The sequence below is a fragment of the Nansenia antarctica genome, assembly GCF_963989245.1.
Source record: "Nansenia antarctica genome assembly, chromosome: 2".
In the NCBI taxonomy this organism is placed as follows: domain Eukaryota; kingdom Metazoa; phylum Chordata; class Actinopteri; order Argentiniformes; family Microstomatidae; genus Nansenia; species Nansenia antarctica.
The window spans coordinates 70,997,281-71,015,663 of NC_137675.1; the positions used below are offsets into that span (position 1 = coordinate 70,997,281).

Below are 18,383 nucleotides of genomic sequence, written 5' to 3' on the forward strand. Positions count from 1 at the left end.
GGGGACATTTGTCTCTTTTTTGGGGGGAGTAGCAAGGCCCCCTATCAATAGTTGGCCTCTCCCTAAATGGGTGCACGGATGCCCCTAGTGGCCATAATTTGTTACAACACTGGTTTTCAAAATTAGTGGGGACCTCTGTGTATGGATGCAGGGGTCTGTTTTCCACATCCTCTAAATTATATTGAATGACTCTGACATCCCTTCTCAAGTCAGAGATCAATACTTAAATAGGGTGCTGGGCCAACTACCACTGCACATATCACATATCCCCTTTAGGTTTAGATTTCGAGCACTTCACACACTTTTTCACGGTAGGGCTCATCTATCTGTCTGTCTGTCTGTGGGTCGGGCCTTTGTGTGGAGACTCAGATGGTGACTAGTGACTTTGTTCAGAAGTTGTTGTGTTAGCATGAGTGGATTCCCTCGTGTGTTGTGTGGTGTGTCATTGTGTGTGAAGATGTGTGTGTGTCCTCAGGTCGTTTGTCAGGTTAAAAAAGAAAAAGCAACCTTACACTCCCTCCTGCTCCCCCATTACAACCTCCCTCACACTCCTGTTCTGTTCGCTCTCTTTTTCTCTCTCTCTCTCCCCCTCTCTGATAAGAGGCCTATGTCATGAGGACAGTCGGTATTGGTATTTTTGCACTCCGCTCGCTGATCTTAATGCACTTACAAGCATGGCAGCCCCGCTCCGGTCCTACAAGCTTCGAATCCACTCCGGGTTTTTCCGATTTGTTGCTACGCAAGAGACCACACTGTATCTGTTCAAGGTGGCACACACAGAAAACACAGATCCCCTCCTGTATCCTCTGCCAAGGCCAACTCTTTCTGGGTAGCAGCTCAAATCAAGCCATTCATCCACCCCACTGCTGTGAAAAGGAAAGCCCGGGTGGCCTAGAGTGAGCTGGGCAGGAGTGTCGCTGCCATGCTGGTGTGGGGGAGTGACTGTGACATGTCAGGCTCTGGCTAGTGTTATGTTCTGATCTGCCGGGCTCCCGTTGTGAACCTGTGGATTCTGTTTTCCGAGTGCCATGTGAGAAACAAATGCTTCAGTAAAGGATGTTTTACTTAATATGTTATCTTTGTTTTTATTTTATTTTACCTTTTTGTTTTTTTCGTTTTTGTTTTCCAAGGGTTTAAAGTTCAAAGTTCATACTCTTAGGTGGGGACCTGCTTAACTACATTCCTTTTAAATGTGACAAGCTTTTCTGTTGGTCCTGACCATTTGTGCCAAACTGTTTTTCTCTGTCAATGCCTTGACTACAACAGTGCATTCAATGAAAAGAAAAAAAACCGAAAGAAAAATCTGTTTCTGGATACTTTTCCTATGACCTTGTAGAAAAACAAAAACACAAAAAAGTTGTTACTGTGTGTATTACTTTCATCCAAAATGCTTATTGGTGCTGATATAGTTTTGCTACAGTTTATGAAAGGCTACAGTCATTCCTGATTGGTTGGAGTCTTGCTATTATGTGCTCACTGTGCCTAGATCTTAGCACACATCAGTTTACCTCGTCACGAGGCACCTCCCTCCATATCCAAACTTCTCACTGTGCTGATTGTGGGTCAGTGAAATATGTTTACAGGCCTCAGACATACGTTTACAACGTTTACAACTATACTGTCACTATATACTCTATTGCAGTGACGAGTGCATCAAAGGTTTGGCACACACACAAAAAAAATCCCAACTATAAAGGCACATAGATCAATCAAATTATAAATGACCTCCATGGTTCTCTACAGTCTGTCCTTATGAGAACTGCTCCAAAATTCCTGCTTCTTTAAACTAGATTTCAAATGATTTATGTGAGTGAGTGTGGGAGCAGATGTTTTCACACAGCTGTGTAGGGATGTCATTGCCACGGCACAGCTGCACAGTAACCCAGCTTCATGGCTGAGCTCAGCTCAGGCCTGGGGTGTCCCAGATGCAACATGTCCTATAACCTCTAAAGCTGATCTCAGTTCCGATTTAAGACATTCCACTTTTCCTACGTCGCACCTCAAGAGCTTCTTGGCTGCCGTAGTGGTTGTAGTCAATTATCAGTTTTCCAAAATCCCCACCCTCCCCCATTGCCATACACACTCTAATAGAGCACAAACATTACTTTGACATCTGGAATGAAATTGCACGCATTCAATTGTATGTGGTTAATAGATTGTATGTCATTTAATTTCATGTTTTTTCTCGCTCATTTTATTGAACCAAAATGTCTTCTGGATGAACTCAGTCACAGGGGTGGGTGTAACACATGGCCAGGGCTCTGGTGTAACTGTGTGTAGGAGAGGCTAGTAGTATGAATCTGTTGGCTGAGTCAAAACCCACCCCTGCTGCCTGATTACTTTTCCAGCTTGGTGAATCTCCATTGTACTGTATGTCAGCTTGAAATGCTATTCCAGACAGACAGACATTCTTATGCAAGAAAAACCATAGATGTTCCTTTAAAGAAACCAAGTAATTTTATGCATTGGAAAACATAAAACATATAGAGCTAAATAAAGTGCTGTGTTAAAAACCTAACAAATGCCAGCTGATTGGCATTCTTTGTATTGACTTTGCAGTCAAGGATTTTAAATGGATTCAATCAACAGCTTGACCCCAGGGCTGAATCAGTGTTCTATTGTAATGTGCACAGTATTCCAATAGCTGAAAACCCCCTACTGGCTACCACCATCCAGTTTGAACTGTTATGTTAGATGGTTTCTCACAGGTCAGTCCAAACAGCAGTTTTCCATTGATCAGAAATGACTAACTTTGCATTCATCCATGAGAATCCATGAGTAATTAATTCAATTTTGATTTGCTGCATCTCACTCACTTGCTCTCTATGCTTTCCACCGTCGTATTAATATCAGTGTTTGATGTATGTTATTACTATTTTAACAGAGGCATCCGAAGACTGCCTTTAGGATCATTGCCACATCCAGAGCTACAGGCCTCACTCATCCACTCTAAAACACACACACACACACACACACAACCACCCACCCACCCACCCACTCCGCCTCCCTCCACACCCACACACACAGTTCCCTAAAAGAAAACAACCACTTCTGGCTGCGACTGGTTCTCTCTTAGCACTCACTTTAAGTTGTTGCAATGCGGCAGCAGAAGTGCTGAGATAGTGCTTGGTGCATTTGGCTGGGCTTGTTATGTACATTACACCAGGATCCATGTGTAGATGACCAGGAAAGAGACATGTGTACACTGTAGTTAACGATTTCTTTCACAGTAGAGTTCAGTAGTCACATACTGGATTAGTGCAGGGGGGTGGGAGGGGGCTGCCCTTCTGCTCTAATCAAGGTGCCAACAGCAGCCAAATCACTGCCCCTGTGCCATCCGCCCCCCCGTCCTCTCCAATTGGCACTGTCGGGTCAGTCTCACAAGACCAGTAACCATTAACCAATATCTGGGAATGCCTCAGAGAAACAGGGTGAAACAGGTTGAAACAGGTTCACTCTCATTACCCGTCCAGGTTGTCACCTGCTAGTGACAGTTCAGTCTCCAACAGGTGATTTTTCCTCTAGGCATCGTACAGGTTGATTTGTATGCTAGTTTTTCCCTCTGTTCTCTACTCTCTCTTAGTGTTGTTTTCCAATTGCAAACACTTCTTCTTGTCTCCACTTTGTTTTTTAAACCCTTTGAATTGATGCTGCTTCTGTGCTTGACTCTGGGTTTACTGCGTGGTGCCATGTTGTCCACATGGGCCCTAGAGCTTGTAACGCTTCAGTGTGTAATGTTACCATATGCCTTACATGTTTTCCAGGACTAATAAAAAAGCATAACAAAAAAACATCAGACCTGGAGCGGTGTCTTTATTTCAATCATTTGGATGTTTCCATGAGTTGAGTTGGACAACAAAATGCAAAACTATCATGTTTTATGAACATTATTATTATTTTAAATGTTGAATGTTAGGGAACACCACACGCTTGTTAAAGAAATTTGAGCTTTCACCTGAAGGAGAAAGGGTTGGTAGCTTGATTACATTCATCAAGATCAGGATAAAAGACAAGATAAAAATCAACAATAGCTGCCAGTACAAATAACGGACCACAGTATATAAATGTGTATGAGTCATAAACCGCAATAAAAACCATTGGCTTATGCAGGGAGGGAGAACACCAAATCTGCAAAATGTGTAGGGACATGCAATATATACAGATTCAATTGCTTTAAACCTGGATTACAGGATGTATCCAGCTTTAAAAAGAAAATAGATAAAACGATCCTGGTCAGGCCTTGTTTGTGTGGTGAGATTTGGCTGGAGGTTCCTCAATCCCATGGGCCGTCAGAACTTCAGACAGTCGACTCAAATAGCTGGAGTCTGGGTAACCATTCCTGGGTTGACCAAGAAGAACACTAGTAAGGGACTTAAAAGGGCAAATAGAGGCATAGAACTCTGACTCATCGTGACTCTACTCACCCAGACTTGCCCCCCTGAAGGCTTGTCTTGTGGGGGATGCAGTCCCAGATGACTCTGGCCTCATCCCCTTTGCCTGTCACAGTGAAGGTGAGCCCCAGTCTGAAGGCCTTCTCCAACCTTGGCAGCAGCCTCGTGGTCCGTTCACAGTGGGGCAGGTAGGCCTCAAACAAGCCCCCCTGAAAGGTGGCCCCAGGGGCGGGGTGGCTAGCCTATCACAGAAGGGAGCAAAGGTAACAGTTCATTTGTTTCGAATTGTAGTTTCCAACAGTGAGAAGTGAACAATTGTAAAAACAGATACACACTGTTATGCAATTAATTGATTTGTTTAATATTTTTTTATCTAAGGAGATACTACTAGGACGTCAATTGACCGTTAAACAGATGATACATTAAGGGGACGATGACGTGCAGTATGTCAATATCCCAACAGACAACTAGTAAAGATACCATGGCCCTTACCCCCTGAATGCCATCAGGAATGCAGTAGGTGATCTTCACAGTGGAGTCCCTGCTGTGACCTTGCAGGGTGAAGGCCATCTCGGAGTAGGTCATGTTTCCCTGGATACCCTGTGGCATCGCCTCAGCTTTGGGGCAAACCCTGCAGTGGACGTGGACAACGAGCAGGCACTGTGGGCACAGACTCACCCCACACCCTGTCCTCTTCACTGAAGCTCCACTCTCTCCACACACACAGATCCTCCCCTGTCTCCTGGACAGACTGGACATCTCTGGGCTGTGGCGTGTTAGAGCTCCCCCTGACTCCTCCTGCTTCTCTGCTCCAGCGGACTGTCTGTTGTCCCTCTGGGTCATTTTGGATTTGAGGTTGCTATCTTTTGGGGTCGCACCATTCACTGGTCCTGTCCCTCCTCTGTTCCCTTTTGCTGAATGGTTGAGGAATTTATCAGTCTTGCTGCCATCCATCTCACTGGTCCCTCCCCTCTCCACCTTCTCGTCGATGACAGGCTCTTTTCTGGCTGATGATTGGCTAACCACGCCAGTTTTGCCTTCTGACTCCCTGTTCCTCTGCGTCTTAGTGGAATCATTCCTTTGGACGTTGTTCTCCTCCCTGCTCTGACCAGTCCCCTCCTCTTCCCCTTTCTGGGTCTCAGGCCTATGCTGAGGACGATTATTCTGGAACAGTGTGGGGTTCTGGACCCCATTTACCTGGGGAGGTATGGACTGATTCAAAGTGGAGGTAGAGGGGACAGAGAAATCCTGTTCCTCCTTCTGCCCTGCCTCTCCAGAGAACACCTCCCTCAGTGCTGCACCCACTTGGATGCACAACTGCTTGGGGCCAATAAGAAAGACGCTCTCTTTCAATGTTTGTATGGAAACTTTCTTAAAGCGGCACCGCACCTCTGCACAGCACACCGCTAATGTTTCATCTGTCGAGTTGGCCACGCCCAACTCAGCCAAGCGCAACTCCTGCACGCAAAAGTCTGTGGCAACCATGGTAACCAGCTTCTGTAGCTCCAGCTGACAGGCCCGCACCCCGGATGACTCCGCCCCTCTCAAGGTAACAGTACATTCTCGGCTCGATTCTGGTTGGCTATCCTTCATCTGCAGGTCAGAGGTCATGTCCTGGAGACGGGTGGCATAGGCCTCCTTCATGTAGTTCCACATCACCGTGGGAACCGCCACCTCTGCACTACAGATGTCCTGTCTGTCCCTCCCGGTTCGGTTACTAAAGCTACTGGACCTGGCCCTGACTCTGGTGATGGCCTTCCCTGTCTCTTCTCCAGCCTCACTCTGCCCTGTATCCTGGGCCTTGGGTCTGGCCCGCCCTGAGAAACTACTGGCCCGCTTTAGGGTGGTCCCAGACCCAGAGGGTGGAATTTTGGTGCCCCCTGACAAGAGGTACTGAGTTGTAGTGAGTGAGCATGTCTCATCCCTCTGCCCACTACTCACTGGTATTGAGCTCAGGGAGGGTCTATTCTCCAAAGTGGTAGCAGAGACCAGAGGGTCTCCTCTCTTGAACAAGATGTCCTCCCCAGTGTTTTGGGTTTTGACTCCTCCGATACCTAACCCTACTCTCTCTGAGCCAAACAGAGGCTCATGGCCCAACATGGGTCCAAGGCCTGACCGAATACTTGGAGATGGGACCCCTGCTGTCACTGTGTCCCCAGGCCGGGTACCTAGCCCACCCATCCCAGAGTCCTTAAACCTGGCTGCTAGTTTATACCCTCTGGCCCCCTCTGCCTTCCTCTCAGCCTCGTATGCCTTCAGCATCTTATCTATCCTGGGGTCCAGTGCTCCTGCTGTGGGGGATAGAGTCGGCGTAAGCCTCTCCTCCTGCGCTAGCCTTGAAGAAGTAGACGGGTATGAAGGAGATCTCAACAAGCTGGCGACATCGTCCCCCCCCTCCTCTCGCTCCCCCTCGTCCAGAAGGAGAAACTGCTTGGCATCTGACACGTCACTGCTGCTGCCTACTATGTAGACGTTTCTGTCATCCTCACTGAGTAGCAGCTTGGGCAGCCTGACCCGCAGGTTCTCCATGGCCCTCTGTAGTCCTCCCCTGGGGCAGAGAACGCTCTTGGGCAGCTGGGCTCGGCGAAGCCTGGCCTCGTTCTCCTGGTAGAGCCGGCTCAGGTCCCCGCGGGCCCCCCTCAGACGCTCCAGCTTGCGGCCCACCTCCCCCACTGCTGCCCCACTCTGCAGGAACAGTGTGGTCACCCCCTGGGACGTCTCGTCCACCACCTCCACCCCATGCTGTCTAAGGATGTGCTGATACTCCTCTCTGCAGTGCCTCTGCAGGTAGAGGAACATGTCGGCATCCATGATCAGGGACAGGTCCTCTTCCACGGTGAGGTCCTCGGGGAGCCGCAGACCCACAGCGCCAGCCTCTTCTTCCTCCCCTGAGACCTCCCAACCGTGATCTCTGGACGCTAAGTCTGTGTATGGGCCTGAGCCCAGATCCCCTGAGATGAGTCCAGATGCCTGCTCTGTACGCTCTCTCTGTTCATCATCTCTCCTGCGATGGACTGTTGACCCCCTGCATGTAGAGACTCTCTCTGAACCGTTTGAGCCAGCGGAGGGTGTGTCTGGGGAGCCTGAAGACCTCGGGAGCCCAAGTAGCTGGGCCACTGCAGTCTGGACCTCGGAGTAAAGGCCCCTCAGGGTGCAGAGCTCCTCTGGTGGGTTATAGTTGATCTGGACATCAGGGTGGCTCCTGTGCAGGCTCATCACTGCAATCTTCCCTTGAGGTAGCTGGCTGTAATCTACAGTAACAGACATGCTCAAGATGACCTAGAGAGAGACAGAGAGAGTAAACAAATACTGTACATATATTTGTCAGGTATTAAATTAAGTAAACATGTTTTTTTTATTTATAGAATTGTTCTCACTATTGGGTCAGGATACCTTATTTGGGTCCAGATCTTTGTGGTGCTCACTTAGGGTTAGTTCATACTTCTTCCTGTTCACTTCCAAAATGTGTCGTCCATGTTGAAGCACACTCTGGGCCACTGTGTGAGGTCACCAGAATTAAATCAATTTCAGTCTGTGAACATCCTGACTAAGCACTACTACCCCCTGGCCTCTCCATTGAAATGTATGCCAACACTTCAGCTCAGGGTAAATCAATGTTGACAGGTGATAAAGCATTATACCTTACATTTCATACTGTGCAAACGCATGCAAAATTAAGTCCAGGGTTGGCAGTGGTCAAACAGCCAGGCAATCTAGTGATGGATATCTTTGCAGAGGCACAAATACCGTGACGCATCATAAGTACTTGAATACCCCTGTGTTACAGTAAAATAGATGATATTTATCACCATCACCGAGTGTCTTGTCTCTTCTCTAATCTACATACATCTTGGATCATACATCATTCTCACCCATCCCGACCCTACATGATGCACCAACTATTCCTACCCCCTATACATTTCAAGCACAGACACACACACATACACACATACACACACACACACACACACACACACACACACACGACCCCTGCTGACCTTCGCTGTCCTCAAAGGTGATGAGGGCAGAGCCGGGCGTTGCCTTGACGATGGTGACGGATGCTATTTCCCCTCCCCCATTCTTGGTCCTCAGGAAGTGAATGCAAAGTTTGTCTGTCAATCGGTCATCCTCGATATCTGTAGGCAGCCCACTCACCCTCACGGTCTGACCCTGTTCTGCCATCTGGTGGGCACAACTGGACTACAGAGACAATTCAAAATACATATTTGTTTGATCATTTTTGTGTTTAAAGACAATAACATGCATTAGTTCGGCAATAACGGCCTGGTCGCCAAGCCTCTCCTCTTTTCAATTATATCTGATCATACATTATAATGCCATGCCTTGACAACAGGTCTAGAGAACCTAGATTATTTGATACACCCTCTACTGGACGTTGCCAGGACACCTCATAAACACAAACGTCAACTGTCGAGGTCTACAGTTTAATGGAAGTGTAAGTTGATGCCCTGTTCTCATGACAAAATCATAATAATAAACATCGTCTGGAAAATTGCACACGTGTGGCTCATGCAGCCAATTGTTTGTGGGTTCCAGGTCCACAATAGGATAACGTCAATCAGTGTGCTTTGACTTTCATCAATTGTAATAAATAAGAATTCAGAAAGATATTGGTGCACTGCACACAGATCTTTCCCTAGAAACAGATTGCCTTATGTGATACCGTAACATAAAATAAACAAGTGGAGTGACTGACTGCGTATAGAGAGAATGAAACTTCAAGGAAGTGCAAAATCCAGTAGATCAAATCTGTTTCTAAAATCTGTGTATCTATGAATCTAAGGCACGCGCTTCTTACGTCGATAGCGATATGCAACTATATTACTAGCGCCTTATGCTAAAGTGTTGGGATTACCTTAAAGGCCTCTCATATCGCTCGTCTCGCACCAAAGACGTGGACGTAGTTGCAAGATCTTGAAAACATGGATGAAAAGTGAAACTAATGGGTTGACTTCAGTGTAATCCTTGATTTCAAACGCCAGATGGCGAACTACATTTCAAATTCGCACTAACTACTAGCATACTGAGTGAGACATTTTAGTTCAGTTCATAATGTCATATGTACTGCAATGACGTTTTTATTCGCAAGCTGACTAGCACAAGTGTGTGTGTGTGTGTGTGTGTGTGTGTGTGTGTGTGTGTGTGTGTGTGTGTGTGTGTGTGTGTGTGTGTGTGCGCGCGCGCGCGCGTGCGTGCGTGTGGGCTCTGCAATGATGACATTTGCCCTTAATTTTGCCAATGTACAATTCTACACTGTCCTCTTGATGAAAGAGAGAATAATGTGCAATGTAGAACTTGTTGTTCTAAGGCAATTTCTATCATAATAGAGATTGAACGAACTAACTCTCAATCGTGCCAACCCCAGATAATGATTAGAGCACATATTAAATCGAGTTGTTGATGAACTTCAGGAACAAAAATGCTCAGCGATAGTCCGACTAACCAATGAATGACAGCAATATAGAGCACCAAAAGCACAATCCATCCAATCAGGGAGGTGGTTGTTACAAATATTGCGCGCATGCCCTGTAGAAAGACAAATTCATGTGTTCCTACGGCGTCACTGGTGGAGGTCACAGATAAGATTTGACCAAACCGTAGGTGAGTGGAATGATGACTTGTTCTAACCATATCTTTTTCCAGTATAGCGTATTCATAAGCTTAACGTTGAGGTTAAACTATTGAGTAGACTAGCTATGTGTGAATCAGTAAAACGAGAAGGTTCGAGAGCTTTGAGTAGCATTGGACACGAGCGACCATCAAGTCCATCAAGCTGCGTTGAGCTAGAACAACATTGTCATGTAATACAACATGTATCCTTGTCATATTTTGTTTTCCTCTTGGCAAAGTTGGTGGAATGATGAGTTTTCTACGTTTCGTTTCGGATTGATGTTAGAGCATTGTGTTGGATACAAGAGAACATGCTTGCTTGACAGCTAGCTAGCTTGTTAGCCGATGTGCAGCCTTGACTTTAGACCAAGGCCAATGGCAATGCAGTCATGTCAGGAAGGGGGGAAACAAACAAGCTACCAACCCACAAGCAGAAGCAGATTTGTCTGCCATACTACATACTTTCTGTTAGCCATTACTGTGACATTCATGTTTTTTTAGGGCATGAAATCATTGACAGATTTTGATGGCTGTATTAAGACAACTGTGGCTGTACATTTAAACCATTTATTGTATTCAGAATTGCTGCATTGTTGCTGTCATGGCCAAACTGTTTGAGACTATCGGGAAGCTGGGGCTGGCCCTGGCCGTTGGTGGTGGCGTTGCAAACTCCGCCCTCTTCAACGGTGAGTAGGGTTGCCACCTTTCAGTCAGAGAAATAAGGGACACCCCTCGCAGTAGGGGCCCCGCTCCTCGGGACCACGACCGCCACGGGCCCAAGGGTGGGGTGGGGGCGCCAGTGCTAGTAAATCATAAGTTAAACATCGTTTCAATAAAGCCTTAAGGGCTGCCAAGTTTCACCAAAAGTTTGGAGTGAGATTTTTTGGCGGTGGAGCGACCCAAAACTGTGCACGTTTTGGCAGCGGCGGCCCCTCTCTCCCACACAATTATTTGTGCTAGTTTCCTGCAATTTTACATGTTGTTCATAATAAACCAGCACAAGAAATAAAAATTATTGTAACATTTGATAAAACAAGACAAATTCAGACAATATATCATTTTATGTAAGTCTTAATAAACAAATACAGTAGCCTACAGAGTCTAAAAGAAAATTGGGCCCCATCAACAGGACTCAGCCCCTTGGTCAGCAGCAGAAAGACCCTTGGTCATCATCTTATGAATGAATGAATGGTCTTTATTGTCATTGCTATAGTACAGGTACCAAACAACGAAATTTGGGAGGGGTGACTCCCCTGGTGCTAGGAAAGAAAAAAAGAACTAAAAAAAACAAGAAGGGAAAGGAGCTGGTTTACATAAATAAAGGCTATGTACACTATCCACTATACTATACTGTACAGATAAGACGACTAGGGTTGTCATATTGCACATAGTGTTATTGCACATTCATTTAAAGTGTCAGTGCATTGCTCATAGATGGCTATCATGTTATACAGGACATACCAGATTTATTTTTTTGAGGGACCCCCAATTGTTGTATTTGTATTGTACATTGTATTTAACAATAATAATAATAATAACAATGTTATATTATGTTACAGTAGAGAAACAAAAAACAGTTACCAAAACTGTAAAGTTGCAAAGTAGGCCTATCATCTCACCCAAATTAAGTGAATATTAAGTGAATTTTAGAAACGGTATGCCATAGTGTCTTTGAGATAAAGGATACAATCCGTTTTCACACTCGTGTTGAATAACAGAAGATTAATGGAGGGGGAAAAACATGAGTGTGAGGACGGAGGATGATGAGCAAAGTCCCATCATGGATATTTCACTGCCAATCTCTCCTCCATCACCCCGAAAAAGAGAACAGAGGATGAAACAACTTGCGATTTGAAAGTACCAGGCTACCAGATACGTATACATGCACATATTTTGCTACCAGGGTTGCCAGACGGAATTGACCATTTCCAGCCCAACCAGTCTAAAAGCTGCCGAATCCACCCGTCCAGTGTGACCAAAAGTAGCCCAATCTGGCAACACTGTTTGCTACGTTCTAAGACTTACGTGCAGCTCGCGTGAACACAGGTTCTTCCAGCAGCGCGCGCCTCCCGCTTCGATTGCAGACTCAAGTTAACGCGCGTGCAGAAAGATGCCACGAAACTCGTGTCCGGTAGCTTTATTTAAAGGAATTTCACAAATAAAAGACTTGGCAGCTCTGTATGATATATTGGAGGAATCACGCAATGCTGGTGGATTGAAAATACGGAACAAACAGCGTTCCGTATTGGTTCAAAACGGGACGCATCTTTTAACTGTCAGATACGGAACGATTCCGTATTTTAAGGGACGGGTGGCAACCCTGACGGTGAGTGACTGAATGAACCTCATCTGTCATTGAATAATCAGTTGCTCACTATAAGGATATGTCCATAACTGCTTGCCTGTAGCAAAACACTCATTGGCAAAATCTTAGATATGCACCATTATGTACATGTCTATCAGGGAGTTTCTACTGTGAGCCTGAAGTGGTGCTAAGTATTCCGTTTGTCTCAGTTGATGCAGGACATCGGGCAGTGATATTCGACAGGTTCCGGGGGGTGCAAGACCTTGTGGTTGGCGAGGGCACCCATTTCCTTATTCCCTGGGTGCAGAAGCCAATCATCTTTGATTGTCGTTCCCGTCCACGTAACGTGCCTGTCATCACAGGCAGCAAAGGTAAATGGGGAATGCAAGTGGACATCACATACCCTCTCAGTACTTAAATGTTTTGCATTGGAATGGAATGAATCTGTTGAAAGAAGAGTTGTGATTATGGCATTGCCATGTCAATTACCTGTTAGATGGCTCATCTAATTTGACAGGTAATTGTCATGGCAATGGAAAAATCACAACTGTCCTTTCCACAGACTACTAAGTCTCTCATTTCTTTGTTTTTTTTCTTTGTGTCTTTTAATTTCAAAGTCCATTCTTGAATGTTGTCCTTTTTCCTCTTTCCTCCTGTGTAATGTCTTAATTACCGGTATGTGTGTAATACTCACTCAATAATCCCTCCCTTTCCCCCTGAAACTCTTCCCCACAGATCTGCAGAATGTAAACATCACACTGCGTATCCTCTTCCGGCCGGTGACTGACCAGCTCCCACGTATCTTTACCGGCATTGGGGAGGACTATGATGAGAGGGTGCTGCCATCCATTACCACTGAGGTCCTCAAGTCCGTGGTGGTAAGTAGTGGATAAAGAGCAGCATTAGGGGTTTGTGCTCTTATTTCTATGTTCTATCTATACATGTTGATTTGTGGGTTCTGTTCCTCCCAGGCCCGTTTCGATGCTGGTGAGCTCATCACCCAGAGAGAGCTGGTGTCTCGGCAAGTCAGTGAAGACCTGACAGAAAGAGCCAACACCTTCGGCCTCATCCTGGACGATGTCTCACTGGTACGTCTTTGCTATTTACCCTACAGGGGTCTCAGTATGTTCAGTGTGTACTTGTCTTCTGTGTTTCTGATGGAAGACCAAATCTTGTCCTCCCACAGACACACTTGACGTTCGGAAAGGAATTCACAGAGGCTGTTGAGATGAAGCAGGTTGCCCAGCAGGAGGCAGAGAGGGCCAGGTTTGTCGTGGAGAAGGTACGAGTATTTGTTTGTTTTGTGTGTGTCTTGCATTGCACACCTTTAATAAAGGATGAATGGAAGTCAACAGGTATTCCCCCTCTCTTCCCCAGGCAGAGCAACAGAAGCAGGCAGCCATCATTTCAGCAGAGGGTGACTCCCAGGCCGCCCTGCTCATCGCTAACTCCCTACAAGAGGCTGGTGATGGTCTGGTAGAGCTGCGTAAGCTGGAGGCTGCCGAGGACATCGCCTTCCAGCTGTCCCGTTCTCGCAACATCACCTACCTGCCCTCAGGCCAGGGCACGCTACTCCAGCTGCCCCAGTGAACCCCACTGAGAAGCTAACCACCCTCTCCCTGTGACCAGCTACCACCTGGGCCTTGGACGGGGTGTGTAGAGGAGAAGGCAGTAGGGGGGGGGGGGGTCTCCACCTTGCATCTTCACACACTCTCTCCTCCCACTCCCCCCACTACTAACTATAGACTGGTCACAAGCGACGTTATGGCGGCTTGGGAGACTGAGTGAGGAGAGGTCTATGATGAGGGTCTGAAGTCTGGGGAGTGTGTGGGGAAGCTGAGGGAGTTGATTTATTGTGAACTATATAGTACTTTGTGTCAGATTTACCACATTTGAGATGCAGTACATTTCTCCTTCGATTTGTTTTTGATATGTCTTGGCAAATTCAGGACTGTGCATACATTTCTCACATTATTTAATATGCCTGTATACAAACTTGAAGTGATCCGAGTTTTTTGTGTAGCAGTAGCATTTGAAATATACTGGCTTATCTAAAATCCTGCCAATTTAGTCATACCAGTGCTGTATTTCCTGTACTAGGATTTGAGGGTTGGATCCTCAACAAAATCACGGTTGCTTTTCTAGCAAGCCCAAATCCTCCCTCCCCAGTGACATACCATATGTCCCCTTTTCTGGTGGAATGAAACATGCCTGTCATAAATCGTAGAGGGTGGTAATCATACGTCATTCTTTACATATTTTGGTTGTGTCTTATGTTGTTCAGAGGATATGCAAGTCCCCCCATACCACCAAAAGGTCTCAACAATAAAATTGTCTTATTTCTACAGTATAGTGATGACTTTTTTGTGTGTACTGTATCTTGATCTCTGACCTATGAATGCTTTGATAAAGGTCACAAAAATGTAGACACAGAATCTTATTATCAGGGTAAATTTATCAGATTGAATAGTTTTTTCCATGTATAGCCACTAGAGGGCCCTATGGTAGATTCATAAAGAAATTGAACATTCATAAGAAAGAATTTCATAGTAATTAGAAAGGAAGCTTAATACTTAACAAAACGCATCAGAGTAGATAATTGATATTTAGCCTCTGTCATGGTATGTAATCTGTTGTTGTATTTTGTCTTTCAAAAAAACGGTTGTAAATCAGGGCATGATTCACAAAGCATCTCAGAGTAGGAGTGCTAACCTAGAATCATGTGTCACTTGTCCATATAATCTTATTCATTATGATCTACAATACTAAACTGATCCTAAATCAGCACTCCTACTCTGACACACTTTGGGAATACCAGCCCAGAGGTTTGGGTAAAGTACAAATAGCCTCCTATACATGATATGTAATATATTTCACCTGTAATAACCTTTATTGCACTTAAAACATCTGAAGGTAGTCACATTTAGCAAAGATATTTCCAGAATTTAGCTTTATAAACAGTGCACTATTTTCTGTATCCTATACAGGATGTAAGCCTCCGTTTCCTGTTTGTTTTACACACACTCACTCACACAAACAGTTGTGGGCACTACACCTTGAAAGAGAAATAAATGAACAAGCTCATGATCCTGTTGCACTTATATAATAATACTGAAAAATATTGGTTGAGAGGGATTTCTACTTTAAAAATTGTGTTATGTTTCCATATCAGTTTGTGTGTGTGTGTGTGTGAGAGAGAGAGAGAGAGAGAGAGAGAGAGAGAGAGAGAGAAAGCAAGAAATGCAAAAATGGTTTATGTTCAGGTCAATGGACAATCAATTAATTTAATTAGATATAATTCAATTTTGTTGTCATTGCAAAGTACAAGTACTATACAACAAAATGCAGTTTAGCATCTAACCAGAAGTGCAAATAGTGATATAAGAACATGATATTAAAAACATGACAATGATAGTGATAGGTACAGTAAGGTTGAGATTGAGATTGAGATAACGTTTATTGCCACTATGCATTACACATATAGGAATTTGCTTCGTCACCACAGCAAGTGCGTTTATACTTTTTTCACATATCAAAAAACAGGACAACACAACAACAACACAGGACAGACAACAGTGCATTGGATAGTGCGGTATAAAGTAAAGTGCAGTGCAGAGTTTTTTACAGTGAGTCCAGTTCAGTCCTGGGCAGACTTGGGGGCGGGGGAAGCCAGAGTCATTTAACAGCCTGGCGGCTGAGGGGTAGAAGCTGAGCCTGTGGCGGGCCTTAAGTGCCTTAGGCAGCCGCAACCTTCTTCCAGAGGGAAGCAGGGTGAGGAGGCCGTGGCCGGGGTGGAAGGGGTCAGCCATGATCTTCCTTGCCCTCCTCAGAGCCCTGGTGTCATGCAGGGAGTTGAGGGAGGGCAAGGGACAGCCGATCACCCTCTCTGCTGAACGTCGCACCCGCTGCAACTTGGCCTTGTCCTTGGTCGTTGCAGCAGGGAACCAGGTGATGATGGAGTGGGTGAGGATGGATTCTATGATGGCCGTGTAGAACTGGACCATCATGGACCTCGGCAGCCTGAGTTTCCTCAGCTGTGTGTGTGTACGGTAGTTTATAGGTATATACAGTTATGAGTTATGTACAGTTAATAATGTAATGTGCACCACTTCTCCCCGAAAATTGTTGCAATTACAAATGCTTTGGTATTCACATGTTTATTTATTTTGTTTACATTGGAACAACACAAAAAAACAGAGAAGAAAAGCCAAATCTCATATGATTCATTCCACACAGAACTCCTAAAATGGACTCGACAAAATTATTGTTATTGTATTATTATTAAACAATTAATTGTATTTCAAGCATGTAATGCTCCTTTAATTTTTATTTAAATACATTTCCTGTGATTAGTCACAGGTGCTGGCAATATATAAATCAGACTTGCAACCAGTTAAAATGGAGAAAAGTTGACTCAACTTAGTGTTTTGTGTTAGCATCTTTGCATGCTGCTTAGCATGGAGGAAAGAAAGAAAGAAAGAAAGAAAGAAAGAAAGAAAGAAAGAAAAAAAGAAAGAAAAGCAAAGAATTGTCTGAGGAATTGAGAAGCAAAATTGTGGAAAAGCATGGACAATCTCAAGGCTACAAGTCCATCTCCAGAGATCTTTATGTTCTTGTGTCCACTGCACAATGTCGTCAAGAATTTTACAGCCTATGGCACTGTCGCTAACCTCCCTGGACGTGGATGGAAGAGAAGAATTGATGAAAGATTGCAACAAAGGATTGTTCGAATGGTGGTTAAAAAACCTAGATCAACTTCCAAACAAATTGGACCTCAAACTGACCTGCAGACACAGGGTACAAGTGTCAGCTCGCACTATCCATCACCATCTGAATGAAATGGGACGCTATGGTAGGAGACCCAGGAGCAAAGACATATTACTGAACGGGCCTACCAGGCCCAGGGGCCCCAGAGATCAGGGGGCCCTTTGCATTTCTTGTCGCAGGGATGCCGGTAGAAAATGTCCTACTGTAACTGGGACAAATGAGATTCCTTATATGAACGTAAAAAAACTATTTTGAATATACTTTTGTATAATTTTATAATTTGTATAATTTATAGGGGCCCACGTCTTGCAAAAAAAAAAGAGAAGCTTGTGTGGGCTACATAGTTTCTATAGCCTACTCAGATTCTAATGCGAATACAGGCTACATTCCCATTAGATTAATGAGTAGGCTATATAAACTAGACACTAGAGGGCGCCATTAAAGTTTGTGTACTGGGGACAGGTCACGAGGTCACACTGGTGCAGGTCTTTTACAGATCTTTTATTAAGGCTGAAGATGATAAAAGCCCACAAGGACTACTCCGCGTAATTATCGATTGTGGCCTGCAATCTATGTTTCCAAATGTCTATGTTGCGCTGCGGCTATTTTTGACTCTGCCTGTAACCAATTGCGATGGGGAGCGGTCATTCTCTGTGCTGTCCAGGATTAAAAACGAATTGCGGACTAAAATGACGCAACACCGTCTCAAGGCTCTTTCTCTCATGGCAATTGAGAGCGAACTGACCAAATCACTGGACTTTAAGGATATCGTGGATGATTTTGCACGAAGCAGAGCCAGGAAAAAATGCATTGCATAAGGTAAGACTATTTTATGATTAATTTAGTCTTATAAAGCCATCCTGTGGTTGCTATATATGATACCATAGTGTTGCCAATTGTTTTTGGTTGAAAGCGGTGTATTTTGTTACTGTACATGTACTGTTGTTGGCTTCAATTGAGTGTGGCATGCCTGTGTTGTAAATCCTGTGTCGTTGAAATACAGGTGAATTTTTTCTAGTTATTGTGCTGTTGGCTTTGAGTGTTCCTCCGCTGTAAAACCTGTTGAGATGCAGGTGAACGTAGGCTATGTCTTATATGCTGTTGGCATTGTGTTTACTTGCGCTGTAAAAAAAAAAAATGTTTGCGCTGGGGAGGGAGGGGGGGGGGGGCTTTCTACACGTCCAGGCCCAGGGGCCCATTTTTTCATGATCCGTCTATGAATGCCACAAGTGAAGATTTGATTTCCTGTGTGTGATTCTCAAGTGCATATCTGGCTGTCTTTATCTCAG

The 18,383-nt window shown here is 44.9% G+C and overlaps 1 protein-coding gene across 2 annotated transcripts; it reads left to right on the top strand.

Annotated features, from left to right (window-relative positions):
• Window positions 1-9,951: 9,951 nt before the first annotated feature.
• phb (prohibitin) lies at window positions 9,952-14,679 on the top strand. Of its 2 annotated transcripts, none has more exons than XM_080523753.1 (7): window positions 9,952-10,013; window positions 10,603-10,708; window positions 12,537-12,698; window positions 13,063-13,205; window positions 13,299-13,415; window positions 13,514-13,609; window positions 13,705-14,679. In XM_080523753.1, the coding sequence occupies exons 2-7, from the start codon at window positions 10,624-10,626 to the stop codon at window positions 13,915-13,917; spliced, it is 816 nt and encodes a 271-aa protein (XP_080379879.1). In that variant the 5' UTR covers window positions 9,952-10,013; window positions 10,603-10,623; the 3' UTR covers window positions 13,918-14,679. The 2 variants fall into 2 exon arrangements, with proteins under 2 accessions (XP_080379879.1, XP_080379880.1); XM_080523754.1 differs by having other exon boundaries at window positions 9,976-10,009.
• Window positions 14,680-18,383: the final 3,704 nt, after the last annotated feature.

Bases quoted from the DNA above. Each gene is read 5' to 3' on its own strand.
- phb (XM_080523753.1), top strand. From the start codon at position 10,624: ATGGCCAAACTGTTTGAGACTATCGGGAAGCTGGGGCTGGCCCTGGCC. The intron at 10,709-12,536 runs GTGAGTAGGGTT...CGTTTGTCTCAG, and splicing joins AAACTCCGCCCTCTTCAACG to TTGATGCAGGACATCGGGCA. The intron at 13,416-13,513 runs GTACGTCTTTGC...GTCCTCCCACAG, and splicing joins TCCTGGACGATGTCTCACTG to ACACACTTGACGTTCGGAAA.